This window comes from Malania oleifera, chromosome 1, assembly GCF_029873635.1.
Source record: "Malania oleifera isolate guangnan ecotype guangnan chromosome 1, ASM2987363v1, whole genome shotgun sequence".
NCBI lineage: Eukaryota > Viridiplantae > Streptophyta > Magnoliopsida > Santalales > Ximeniaceae > Malania > Malania oleifera.
In genome coordinates this window covers 105290442-105302939 of record NC_080417.1, presented here as the reverse complement: position 1 = coordinate 105302939, position 12498 = coordinate 105290442, and the positions used below count along the sequence as shown (strand labels likewise).

Sequence of the window (12498 nt, the reverse complement as noted above, 5' to 3'; positions counted from 1 at the left end):
ACACATCCTTTTTAGTCCTTTTCTGCCAAAAGAGTCCTTTTTAATTAATGAAAAACCAACCAAAGAATGTGCCGCGAACAAACCCCGCCTACTCAACAATTGTCCCTCCCTCTGTCATCCAATTTTTCAGATGGAGCCATGCAAATTGCAAAGACGGATATGTCCTCGTGTTAGCCAGATGTACCCTCCAACCTAGCGAGTTAAGAACATAGCCTACACCAGCGAGTAAGGTAGTAACTGCTCCATCTTCATAGCCCAGTCCCACTCCGGATTTCCTCCCTATTTATTGCCCCCAAGCCCAGCAGCGACGAACCAGACCCCTCTCCATCTCCATCTGCATTTCCCCTTTTTTCTCTCTCCTTCTTTCCTCCATTCCTCACGTCTCTTGGGGGGTCCCTGCTTTGTAGCAATGGCCATGGCCAAGTTCGTCGCTGTCATGCTTTTAACTCTCCTCTCCTTCTCCATCCTCCAATCAACGGTCAGCATTTTCTCTACCACGTTCCTGCAATAATGGCTGGAAAAATGAGAGGCACAATGGATTTCTTTGACATTGCAATGTCCCTAAGTTTTCATCTCTTGTCTTGCAGGTCTTGGCAGCACATGGTCATGGCGGTCACCACTATGACATGGTAACTAAATCACTCACTCTTCCTCCTTTTCAGCCCCCAGTGTAGCAGTTTTCGCGGGAAAAAAATTAGTTCGCATACTAAATATATTTGCTTTTGCAGAACAAGTATGGTCCGGGGAGTGTGAAGAGTTCTCGTAAGTAGTGAGCGTTTTCTCTCATTTTCCGTCAATATTTTTTCGTCCTCATAGCAGCCCTAGTTAAGTTTGTCGTCGAATCCCCTTAATGCCCTTGCAGCTTGTGAGATCTGCCACTCACATCAGTGAAATGAGTTTGACTGGCAATAGTCAAAACTCAAAAGTAGTTAGAAGTGCTTTATTACTTTTCACTATTTTTCAGAGGACGCAATAATTAAAAAAGTAATTTGTCTACTTATAATGACCAGAATGCCCATCACAATGCACGAGGAGGTGCGGCCAGACGCAGTACCATAAGCCATGCATGTTCTTCTGTCAGAAGTGCTGCAGGAAGTGCCTGTGCGTGCCCCCGGGGTATTATGGGAACAAAGGTGTATGCCCTTGCTACAACAACTGGAAGACCAAGCGAGGAGGACCCAAATGCCCTTGAGCTAGCTAGGCTAGTACCACATCTTAATTATATATATAGTGCCGCTGCTCTACTACAACTAACTAGTCATATAGAGTTATATATAGTAGTGTCGTTTAAGTTACGGAGTTGGTAGCGAGTGAAGACGGCTGGTGTTCATTTAATTGGGTCACCCCTTCAGTGCTTTCCTTTTTCCCCTGAATGAGAGTGGCTGATCACCTACCCAAGTAATTAACTACTGTGGCATCTGTCTGCTACCTTCAACAATATTTATATTTTATATATTGGCACTATCCGCGATATATTTATGGAATGGCATGCTGTCTCTCCTCCATTTCCGAATCGATTAATTGTTTGAACTCCCTCGTACACTCAATATTTTCTTCTCTTCATTTCCTGGTATAACAGGAGGGAGTTCATTTGTTTGCTTTATATTTTTCAGAATCAGTTGACATTTTTATGCGGACATGAGCTTTGAGAATAATAGAATAGAGTGGAGGGGCGGGGCTGGGCTGATGGAGGAGTGAGGACTCTTGTTTGATTGCTCAACACCTATGCGTAAAATGAAAATAAAAAATGGTCTTTGAGCAAGCAATGGGGTACTTACTATATATGGCGATAATGTCAAATGGGTCACTGATATTTTTGAAATGCATCACTTCAAATTGCACCCAAGGATGATATTGTGTGTTTTGGCTTATGAACTTTATAATGAGTTATGTACTGTGCATCATGATAAAAGGCTTTGGGTGGTGAACATGCGCCCAAAAGTAGAGGTTGGGTCGCCCCACACGCACCCAGTCCATGGTTGCTATCTACTGGAAGGCCTGCGCTGCTCATTTTAGTTGTAAGTTCTTTGCCTCATTGCTTAAGAGAGAATTTAATATTATTGTCAAAAATTAGAAAGAAAAAAGTTAAAAATTAGAAACAGAATCTAAAGATTAAAAATCTGCTGATATAAATTAAAAAATTAATTAAAAATACTCATTTTCATCTTTATATTGAGATATCATATATTATTAAAATAATAAAATTATAAATATAATATATTAAAAAATTACTATAATAAATAAATTATTTTACTTAATTGTTCTATATTCAAAATTTACTTTATAATAAAAATATGATTGAACATGACAATTGAAAAATTGTGAAAGTATCTTGTCATTGACTTTATTATTATTTTTTTTTAAGATTATGTATGTTTTTCTTGTAATTATATTTGAACTCATATGATCATTTAATTTTTATTTTAATTTAAAAGTGTATAAAATGAATAATTTAATCTAAAAAAAATTATTATTGGATTTCAATTAAAATTTTTGACAACATTATTGGACCAATTGATTGATAAACAATCAAAAATCAATAATAGAAACAAAAAATTAACAAGAGAAACACATGCATTTTTATGATTTATTTCTTCATTGTAGAAATAGAAAATAGGAAACAACAATAATACCAAACAATTCCTAAGATGCATTTCTATTCTCACCCTATGTTTCCAACTAAATAATTAAAATGGGCTAAGGGGTATACGGAGATCTGTTCTCACTCTACTTTAATTGGCAAATGGGTTTTATTGTTTTGGAGAATGATTTGTATTGAAAATGAACACCTTATAACCTATTACGTTTTCACTAAAATAAGGACTAATTTTTAAATTAGTAATTAATGTGATATAATTTTATAGACATTACTAATTTTATAAATAAATAAAAAATAGACAAAGAATGTCGGACATTTTGGAAGTGTACAACTAAAAAATACTTTTATGTTTAGTAATTATCATATTCTTGGTTATGAGTCTAAAACACTGAATTTATGGGATTTTGGTAATGTGTGGGTGTTATTTGGGTGTTATTTACCCAAAGAGTCGATAGATAGGTAGAGTTTCCTTATGCTAGTATTTAGGAAATGAGGATAGGTCTTGCCCTTAACCTAATTTAATGCGGTTGTCCATTAAGTATTGTCTTTTGAGAAGTGACGATGGTAGTAAACTCTCCACAGATGATATAAAACTATTTTGGATCTCAATTAATAGAATCAATGGTGCAAATATCGCATCTCAATATTTTATTTAATTGTTTAATGCTCATGTGCTTGCGATTGATTGGGGATATCGTTATTATTGTTTTGAGAATTGTTTGTTCTTGTTGTTTCAAAATTATTTTATCAATTTCAAATCTAGTTGGAACTAAATCTTTCATGGCTATGTACATAAATTTGTGTATTCGAACTTGTTTTTCAATTCCTTTTGATTCTTGGATCATTATATATACACACACACATATGTATATATGTATCGTTGGATTTGGAGTATTCCCAAGAAGATGGTGAATTGGAAATTTAAACTTTCCTAGGTTAATTTATATAAACAGTAGTATTTCAATATATGAATTATCCATAAATATAGCATGAGAATCATATACTATTTGTCCATGATTTGCCACTACCTGATCATTTGAGATTGAAGCTTTTAGAGTGACGGCCTTTTTTACTTGGGTTTCTCCATATCTCCTATCCAACTCCTCCTATATATTCCTCGCAGACTTACATGCCATAATCTCAAGGACATTAGAACTAAAGGCACAACATAACATATTCGTGGCATTTAAACTAACTACATTATAATCATTTTCATTCATTTGCATGCAATTTCCTATAACAATCATTTGTCAGGCCCTCCAGTCCATTGATTTTATAAATATGTTCATTCGTATTTTCCAATGGGTGTAACTTACACTACAAAATACAGGAGGTCTAGAAGGTGACTGTCCCTCGCTGAATGGAGATACACCAATTTGAGCCATTGCGATCTTTTACAAAAATGTTTAAGCCTGTGCAACAAGGCTCTGATACCAATTATTGAAATTTGTGTATTCTCAAGAGGAGGGTGAATTAGAATTTTAAAACTTCTTACGTTAAACCAGATATCAGTAATATATAACCTAGGGTCTTTGATACAGAACCTCAAGAATGAACGTCCGGAGACCCCAAATCAGATTTATCAAAACCCCAAATCCAAAATAAGATTCAACATGGCAGTGGATCTTTGACCTATTGCTTGACGTAAAGCACAAACCAAGAATATCAAATTAATGGATAAACGCCACAAAGGTAACACCTTTGATGAGTTCAGTGAAAGTTCAATGAAGAACTTGAAGAGAAATAAACCTCACTTATAATTGTATTCAGCAAAAATAATCATCCTTTAATACAATAGAGAGTTGACTACTTATAGAAAATAAAAGAAACTCATGACATCAGTTCGGCCAATAAAAATAAGTTATGACATCAATCTGACCAATAAAATAATCCCACATAACCTTAAGCATGCCATGTCATTTAATGAAACATTTGCAAGTCACATGTCATGTGTCATTTAATGAAACATGTGCAAGTCACATGCCATGTGTCATGTCATTTAATAAAACATGTGCGAGTCACATGTCATACTTAATCGACACAATTGGCCCACTATTTAATCCATAAAAATTCCCCAAACAACCATTATTGACTTAAGGTTCCAGCTTCACACGCCTTTAGAAAATTTAGCTTCTTAGGCTTTTCAAGAAACTCTTTTTCTTTAGTATCCATGACCCTCATTGACTCTTGCTCAAACAATTTCTCGATTAGTCCTTGCATAGCCTCCTTAAATTTCTTGGCTCTAGCTCTTGTGATGGGTCCGCTTGGCACATGCAGATCATCATGTGCAATCGGAGCTTGTGGGTTCATATCATTCCCCCTCTCTTCAAAAGGATTCATCCTCGAATCATCACCTACATCAAAAATGGATAAATCAGAAACATTGAAAGTTGCACTGACCTTATACTCACCCGATAGATCCAACTTATATGCATTATCATTTATCTTTTCTACCACTTGAAAAGGTCCATCACCCCTCGAGTGTAACTTTGCTTTCCTTTTAGTAGGAAACCTCTCTTTTCTCATATGCACCCATACCCAATCTCCTGGTTCAAAAGTAACATACTTGCGCCCCTTATTAGCTTGAGATGAATATTGTCGGTTCTTATTTTCAATGTGCTGCCGTGCTTGTTCATGGATCCTCTTCACCAAGTCAGCCTTGTGTCGTCCGTCTAAGCTAGCTATCTCATTCACAGGTAGCGGCATCAAATCCAATGGAGTCAAAGGATTAAAAACATAAACAATTTCAAATGAAGAAAAATTAGTAGAAGCATGCACAGTTCTATTATAAGCAAACTCAACAAGTGGTATGCATTCTTCCCATGATTTTAAATTCCCTTGAATGACCGCATGCAATAAGGTTGCTAAAGTCCTATTAACTACTTCGGTTTGACCGTTGGTTTGAAGATGACAAGTTGTAGAAAATAATAGCTTAGTTCCTAATTTTCCCCATAAAACCTTCCAAAAGTAGCTAAGGAATTTAACATCCCTATCACTCACAATTGTCCTAGGAATGCCATGCAATCGCACAATGTTCCTAAAAAATAAATTGGCTATATTTGTGGCATCATCAGTTTTATGGCAAGGAATAAAATGTGCCATTTTAGAAAATCCATCAACCACCACAAATATAGAGTCCCTACCCCCTTTGGACCTAGGTAAAACTAATATAAAATCCATTGAAATGTCTACCCAAGGTTCACTAGGTACAGACAAAGGAGTATAAAGGCCGTGAGGTAAGACCTTAGACTTAGCTTGTTTACATGAAATGCATCTAGAACACACTCTCTTTACATCTCTACGCATATGTGGCCAAAAGAAGTGTTCATGCAGAATATCTAAAGTTTTTTGTACCCCAAAATGTCCCATCAAACCCCTGCTATGTGACTCTCACACAAGCAGTTCTCTTAGGGAGCAATTAGGCACACAAAGTCTATTCTCCCTAAACAAATATCCATCATTCCTATAGAATTTATGAAACGCAACTTTATCACATGCCTCATACACATTAGCAAAATCAGAATCTTTAGCATATAAATCCTTTATGTACTCAAAACCCAATAGCTTAGTGCTAAGTGTAGTAATTAAGGCATACCTGCGAGAAAGCGCATCAACCGCGACATTTTTTTTCCCCTGCTTGTACTGAATGACATATGGGAAGGTTTCGATGAACTCTACCCATTTGGCGTGGCGGCAATTTAGCTTACCTTGCCCCGTCAAATGCTTTAATGATTCATGATCAGAGTGGATCACAAATTCTTTAGGCCACAAGTAGTGTTGCCACGTCTCCAATGCCCTCACCAAGGCATACAATTCTTTATCATACGTGGAGTAGTTCAATGTTGCCCCATTGAGCTTTTCACTAAAATATGCCATGGGACGCTTATCCTACATCAAAACAGCTATAAAACCAAGCCCAGAGGCATCACATTCAATCCCAAAAGTTTTAGTAAAATCAGGTAAAAGCAACAATGGAGTAGAGCATAACCTATCTTTAAGCATTTTAAAGGAATGTTCTTGTGCAGTACCCCATTTAAACCCCACGTTATTTTTTATTACTTTAGTTAAAGGTGCAGCGATAGTGCTAAAATCTCTCACAAACCGCCTATAAAAACTAGCCAACCCATGAAAACTACGTACATCAGTCACGGATTTAGGTGTTGGCCAATCTTTTATTACTTTCACTTTTTCCTCATCCACTTCTACGCCTTTAGCACTCATCATATATAACCCAAGAAAATAACCTTTTCCATGCAGAAATCACATTTCTTTAGGTTAGCAAACAATTTTTCTTTTTAGAACATCTAGTACACCATTCAAATGATCCAAGTGATTATCAAAATTCTTGCTATACACTAGGATGTCGTCAAAGTAGACAATAACAAATCTGCCTATAAATGCACACAACACATGATTCATCAAGCGCATGAAAGTACTAAGTGCATTGGTCAGACCAAAGGGCATAACCATCCATTCATATAAACCGTACTTTGTCTTAAATGCAGTTTTCCATTCATCATCCGGTTTCATTCTTATTTGATGGTAGCCACTTTTTAAATCAATTTTAGAAAAGATGCAAGAGCCATGCAGTTCATCTAACATGTCATCTAGTCTAAGGATAGGATGGCAATACTTTACAGTGATTTTATTGATGGCTTTACAATCGACGCACATCCTCCATGATCCATCTTTCTTCGGTACCAGTAGCACGGGTACCGCACACGGACTCATGCTCTCCCTCACATGCCCCTTGGCAAGCAGCTCCTCAACTTGTCTTTGAAGTTTCTTAGTCTCCTCGGGGCTGCTCCTATAGGTTGGACGATTGGGAATCGTAGCCCCAGGGATGAAGTCAATCTGATGCTCAATTCCTCTAATTGGTGGCAAACCATTGGGCACGTCCACAGGAAAGACATCCTTGTATTCCTGCAGCAAAGAAACAACAGTACTAGGCAAGGAAGAGGTGAGTTCGTCGATGCTCAAATATGCCTCCTTGTACATGAGTACAACTAGAGGTCTTTGTGCATAAAAAACTTTCATACACTCTTTTTCTTTTGCACACAAACTCACTTTTTCCTCTCTCGTTGTTTTTCTCTCATTTTTACCACTCTTTTTTTTTTTTTTTTTTTAAATTTCAATGCTCTCTGCCTCTCCTTTTGTTTTATTTTTAGCCACTTTTTTGTTTTTCTCATCATTTGTTCTTTTCAATCTCACTTGATCTTCATACACTTGCTTAGGAGTCAATGGTACAATGGTCACACTCCTCCCATCTTTTAGAAAATAATACATATTCTTGAACCCATCATGAGTGACACATCGATCATATTGCCATGGCCTGCCCAATAAGATGTGACTAGCATGCATAAGGACCACATCACATAAAATCTCATCAGAATATTTTCCAATTGAAAATACAATCAACACTTGCTTATGCACCCTAACCTCCCCACACTCATTCAACCATTGAAGTTTGTAAGGCCTAGGATGTTTTGTGCATTGCAACCCCAACTTCTCTACTAATGTGGCACTAGCTACGTTAGTGCAGCTCCCTCCATCGATGATCATGCTACACACCTTATCATGGATGTAACATCGAGTACGAAATATATTCTCACGCTGCTCCTCATTTTCATCTTTCACCACATTCATGTTTAAAGCTCTCCTAGTTACTAATGCCTCGCCATGGACAACATACTCAACGTCACTAGAATCTTCTAACGAAGGCATGGACTCATGATCACTCTCTTCATCATCAGTCTCAATAGTACCATCATCTCTCATAATCATTGCTCTTTTATTTGGGCATTGTGATGCAATATGGCCAATCTCCAAACACCTAAAACACTTGGTATTTCTGTACTTACTAGATTGAGAAGAAGTTATACCTTTTTCATGGCTGTCCACTTTGTCTTTGCCTTTCTCCTTCTCTTCCTTGGATTTGGAAACAACCATTTCTTCTTTTGCTTTCCCTCAATTCGGTTTCCATATGGAATGGGAAGCTGAAGTTGTTGTAGCATGCTTGTTTCCACCCTTGTGTTTGAGTTGCCTCTCTACTTTCATTGCCATATGCACCATGTCCTCTAACTCCACATAGTACTGCAACTCCACTATGTTAGCAATTTCCCAGTTCAACCCACATACGAATCGTGCCATTGTAGCTTCTCTATCTTCCTCAATATTTGCCCGAATCATAGCTATCTCCATCTCCTTGTGGTAGTCCTCCACACTTTTGGTACCTTGTGTAAGGCTTTGAAGAAGTTGGTGTAAGTCTCGGTAGTAGTGGTTTCGTACAACTCGCTTCCTCATCACCGCCTTCATTTTAGCCCACGTCTGGATAGGTCTTTCCATGTTTCTACGCCTACTAAGAAGAATTTGATCCCACCATACCAGTGCATAGTCAGTGAACTCCACAGCTGCCAATTTCACCTTCTTTTCTACGGAGTAGTTATGACACTCAAAAATGAGCTCAACCTTCCTCTCCCATTCAAAGTATACATCCGGGTTATTTTTCCCTTGAAAAGGAAGAATCTTCATTTTGATGCTTCAGATGTTTCTATCGATGTTATCTCGATCCCTTGGCTCCCATCGAAGTTGTCACTCTTGCCTAGCACCTCGATAAGCAAATCTGCCCATACCATCATGTTCATCATCACTTGCTTCATTGCTACCTATATCATGTTCAAATTTAGCAATCAGAGGAGTATGTGGCCTTCTCTGCCTTTCATTGGATTGCCCTCTTCTCAGTCCATCAATTGCAGCGTCTTGTCTATCCAATCTATATCTGAACTCCCCAAAAACTGTATTGAGTCTTTCAAACTGCTGTTGAATGGCTTGCAAGGTGAAGAATGAGTCTTGTGGAGGGTTCTCATTCTCGCTATCTTTGTTGGAAGTTTCAGCGCCGCCCACCTTTCTACTCATAATTTCAAACTTGCAAAAAGGATATTAGAGAGAAAAAAAAATTTTTTTTTCCTCACTCACTCCCTTACGTGTTTACCCTCCAAACAATGACACTCAATCAATGAAAACAACTAAATCAAGACACGAAACAACGAAGGAAAGACAAAAAGAGTCAAGAAAAACAATAAAGATGCGAACGAAATAAAAATAAATTCAATGGAACAAAATAACCAACTCGACCAAGGATATATATTCAAACACAAATCAGAATAATAAGTTGATGCCTCCTCTTTTTTTTTTCTTTTTTTTTTTATGAATGCAAAATACTGCATTTTCTTTTTCTTTTTTTTTTTTGAATGCACAAAATTGTTTTTTTTTTTTTTTAATGTGCTCTAATTGGCCTTGCTGTATTTCTTGCAATTTCCAGCTACAAAAGATTCAATCTTGATGATGGACGATGTTAAAGAAGAGATGGAAAATTTCGAAAACAAGAAAATAAGATAGGTAGATCGGATGATAGAAGAATATGAAATAAGGATAAATGATTATAAGATAAAAGAATTTTCGAAAGCAATCAAGAAAAATAAGATAGATAGAACCTGATTTGAACCAAAGCTTTGATACCAAATGATGCAAACCTCAATCGACACGCATTGAGACCCAGCAAATAATGTTGAAATGATTGCCCAAGAAAGCTAAAAATCAGGTTTTTGATAGAAAACCCTGACCCAACGTTTATAAATGAAATGCAAACCGTAGATATAAAGTAACAAACCTTGACCTAATGATTATAATTAAATCACGAACCAAAGGTATAAAATTTGAATGCCACAAGAAAGAAATCCTTGATAAGTTCACAAGTTCTCTGAAGAACCAATAGAAGAAACAAAACCTCACATTTTTTATCCAATGTCCTTTTTTTTTGTAGAATGTGGCTACAAGTCTATTTATAAACCCCTCCAATTAAATTTAAATTTAAATTCAAAATCAAAATCAAAATCAAATTCAAATTTAAATTCAAATTCAAATTCAAATTCAAATAACGTAACCCTAAACACCTATAACTAATAAACATAAAATAGGCCCACATGCCTATACTTATTGAAATAAAAAGTCTACACTAAGCACTAGGCTATGTCGTCACCCATTGTAATGGATTGCACCAATCCTTACATCGCTTCCTTGATCTTCTTAACTCTTGACCTTGTGATTGGCCAATCTGGAACTTGCAATGGATCCTTTAGTGGTGCTTGTCAATTCTCATCATTCCCCCTCTCTTCAAAAGGATTCGTCCTCGAATCCATGTAGTATGAAACCAATAACGATGGCAAGAAAATATTATAGAAACAATGAATTAAAGGAAGATGACAAAAAAAAAACTTAACTTTGATAAGTACGATGAATGTATCTGTTGCTTCAGTATCACCTCCTTCTTCTTCTTTTTTTCTTTCTTTCTCTCTATTTTTTTTTCTACTTTATATTTTCCCCTTTTCTTTTTTTTTTTTCTTTTTTTTTTATAAAAAAAGATAAAAGGATAGTAAACCTGATTTTAGAACCTAAGCTCTGATAAATGATACGGAACCCCAAGAATGAACGTCCGGAGATCCCAAATCAGATTTATCAAAACCCCAAACCCAAAATAAGATTCAACATGGCAGTGGATCCTTGACCTATTGCTTGACGTGAAGCACAAACCAAGAATATCAAATTAATGGATGAACGCCACAAAGGTAACACCTTTGATAAGTTCGGTGAAAGTTCAATGAAGAACTTGAAGAGAAATAAACTTCACTTATAATTGTATTCATAAAAAAAAATCATCATTTAATACAATAGAGAGTTGACTACTTAAAGAAAATAAAAGAAACCCATGACATCAGTTCGACCAATAAAAATAAGTTATGACATCAATCTAGTCAATAAAATAATCCCACATAACCTTAAGCATGTCATGTCATTTAATGAAACATGTGCAAGTCACATGCCATGTGTCATTTAATGAAACATGTGCAAGTCACATGCCACGTGACATGTCATTTAATGAAACATGTGCGAGTCACATGTCATGCTTAATCGACACAATTGGCCCACTATTTAATCCATAAAAATTCCCCAAAGAGCCCTTATTGACTTAAGGTTCCAGCTTCATACGCCTTTAGACAATCTAGCATCTTAGGCTTTTCAAGAAACTCTTTTTCTTTAGTGTCCATGGCCCTCATTGACTCTTACTCAAACAACTTCTCGATTAGTCCTTGCATAGCCTCCTTGACCTTCTTGGCTCTAGCTCTTGTGATGGGTCCGTTTGGCACATGCAGATCATCGTGTGTAATCAGAGCTTGTGGGTTCATATCAGTCTTTCTAAGCATATACCAATTGCGTAAATAAAAATAATATGCAGAAATTAAATCATGTGCAGCATTCACAATATATCAAATATAACATACATGTGCAGAAATATAAAGTGCTGGAAATTAAAAGTAGACAAACAATATGTTATCGGAGTTCGGCCAATACTGCCTACGTTCTTGCCTCAGCTTGGAAGTCTGAGGATTCTACTAATGCTCGCTTACCGGGTGGAGCGACATGTTTACAACACCAGGTCAAATTACCAGGGTTGACCTTAACCTTTACAACCTCTCCTTAAAGGGGTTAAGAAGACCCACCTCAGGTCACGCCTGGAATACAACAATGAATATAAAACTTGCATACAATTCAAATGCTTCTCAACTAAGCAAATTTGTACCAGCAATAAGCATAGTATGATCAATGCACTCAAGTATGATAAGGAATTAATGCTTAAGTAAGATTTGGTCAATCAATTAATATAAGATATGATATTAAGATTGATCTTTGAATCAAATAGATGTAAGACAGTAATGGTATTTCAAAGATCTATACTTCTAATAACTTTATCTCCACAAAATATTTTCAGCAACAAAATTAGGAGATAGTCAAGATTAGCTTCTTAAAAATATTTTGCAATAAGCACAAAATCTAGTTTTTGA

General features: G+C 36.3%; 1 protein-coding gene across 1 annotated transcript; it reads left to right on the top strand.

Moving 5' to 3' along the window:
- Nucleotides 1-238: 238 nt before the first annotated feature.
- On the top strand, nt 239-1484 carry LOC131165536 (gibberellin-regulated protein 4-like). Its single transcript, XM_058123438.1, has 4 exons — nt 239-478; nt 588-629; nt 729-762; nt 1011-1484. Exons 1-4 carry the CDS (start codon nt 410-412, stop codon nt 1190-1192), a joined length of 327 nt encoding a protein of 108 aa, XP_057979421.1. The 5' UTR covers nt 239-409; the 3' UTR covers nt 1193-1484.
- The last annotated feature ends 11014 nt before the right edge of the window (nt 1485-12498 follow it).

Excerpts from the sequence above, each read along its gene's own strand:
- LOC131165536 (XM_058123438.1), top strand. The coding sequence starts at position 410 with ATGGCCATGGCCAAGTTCGTCGCTGTCATGCTTTTAACTCTCCTCTCC. Across the intron at positions 479-587 it reads TCTCCATCCTCCAATCAACG|GTCTTGGCAGCACATGGTCA; the intron begins GTCAGCATTTTC and ends CTTGTCTTGCAG. Across the intron at positions 763-1,010 it reads GGGGAGTGTGAAGAGTTCTC|AATGCCCATCACAATGCACG; the intron begins GTAAGTAGTGAG and ends TATAATGACCAG.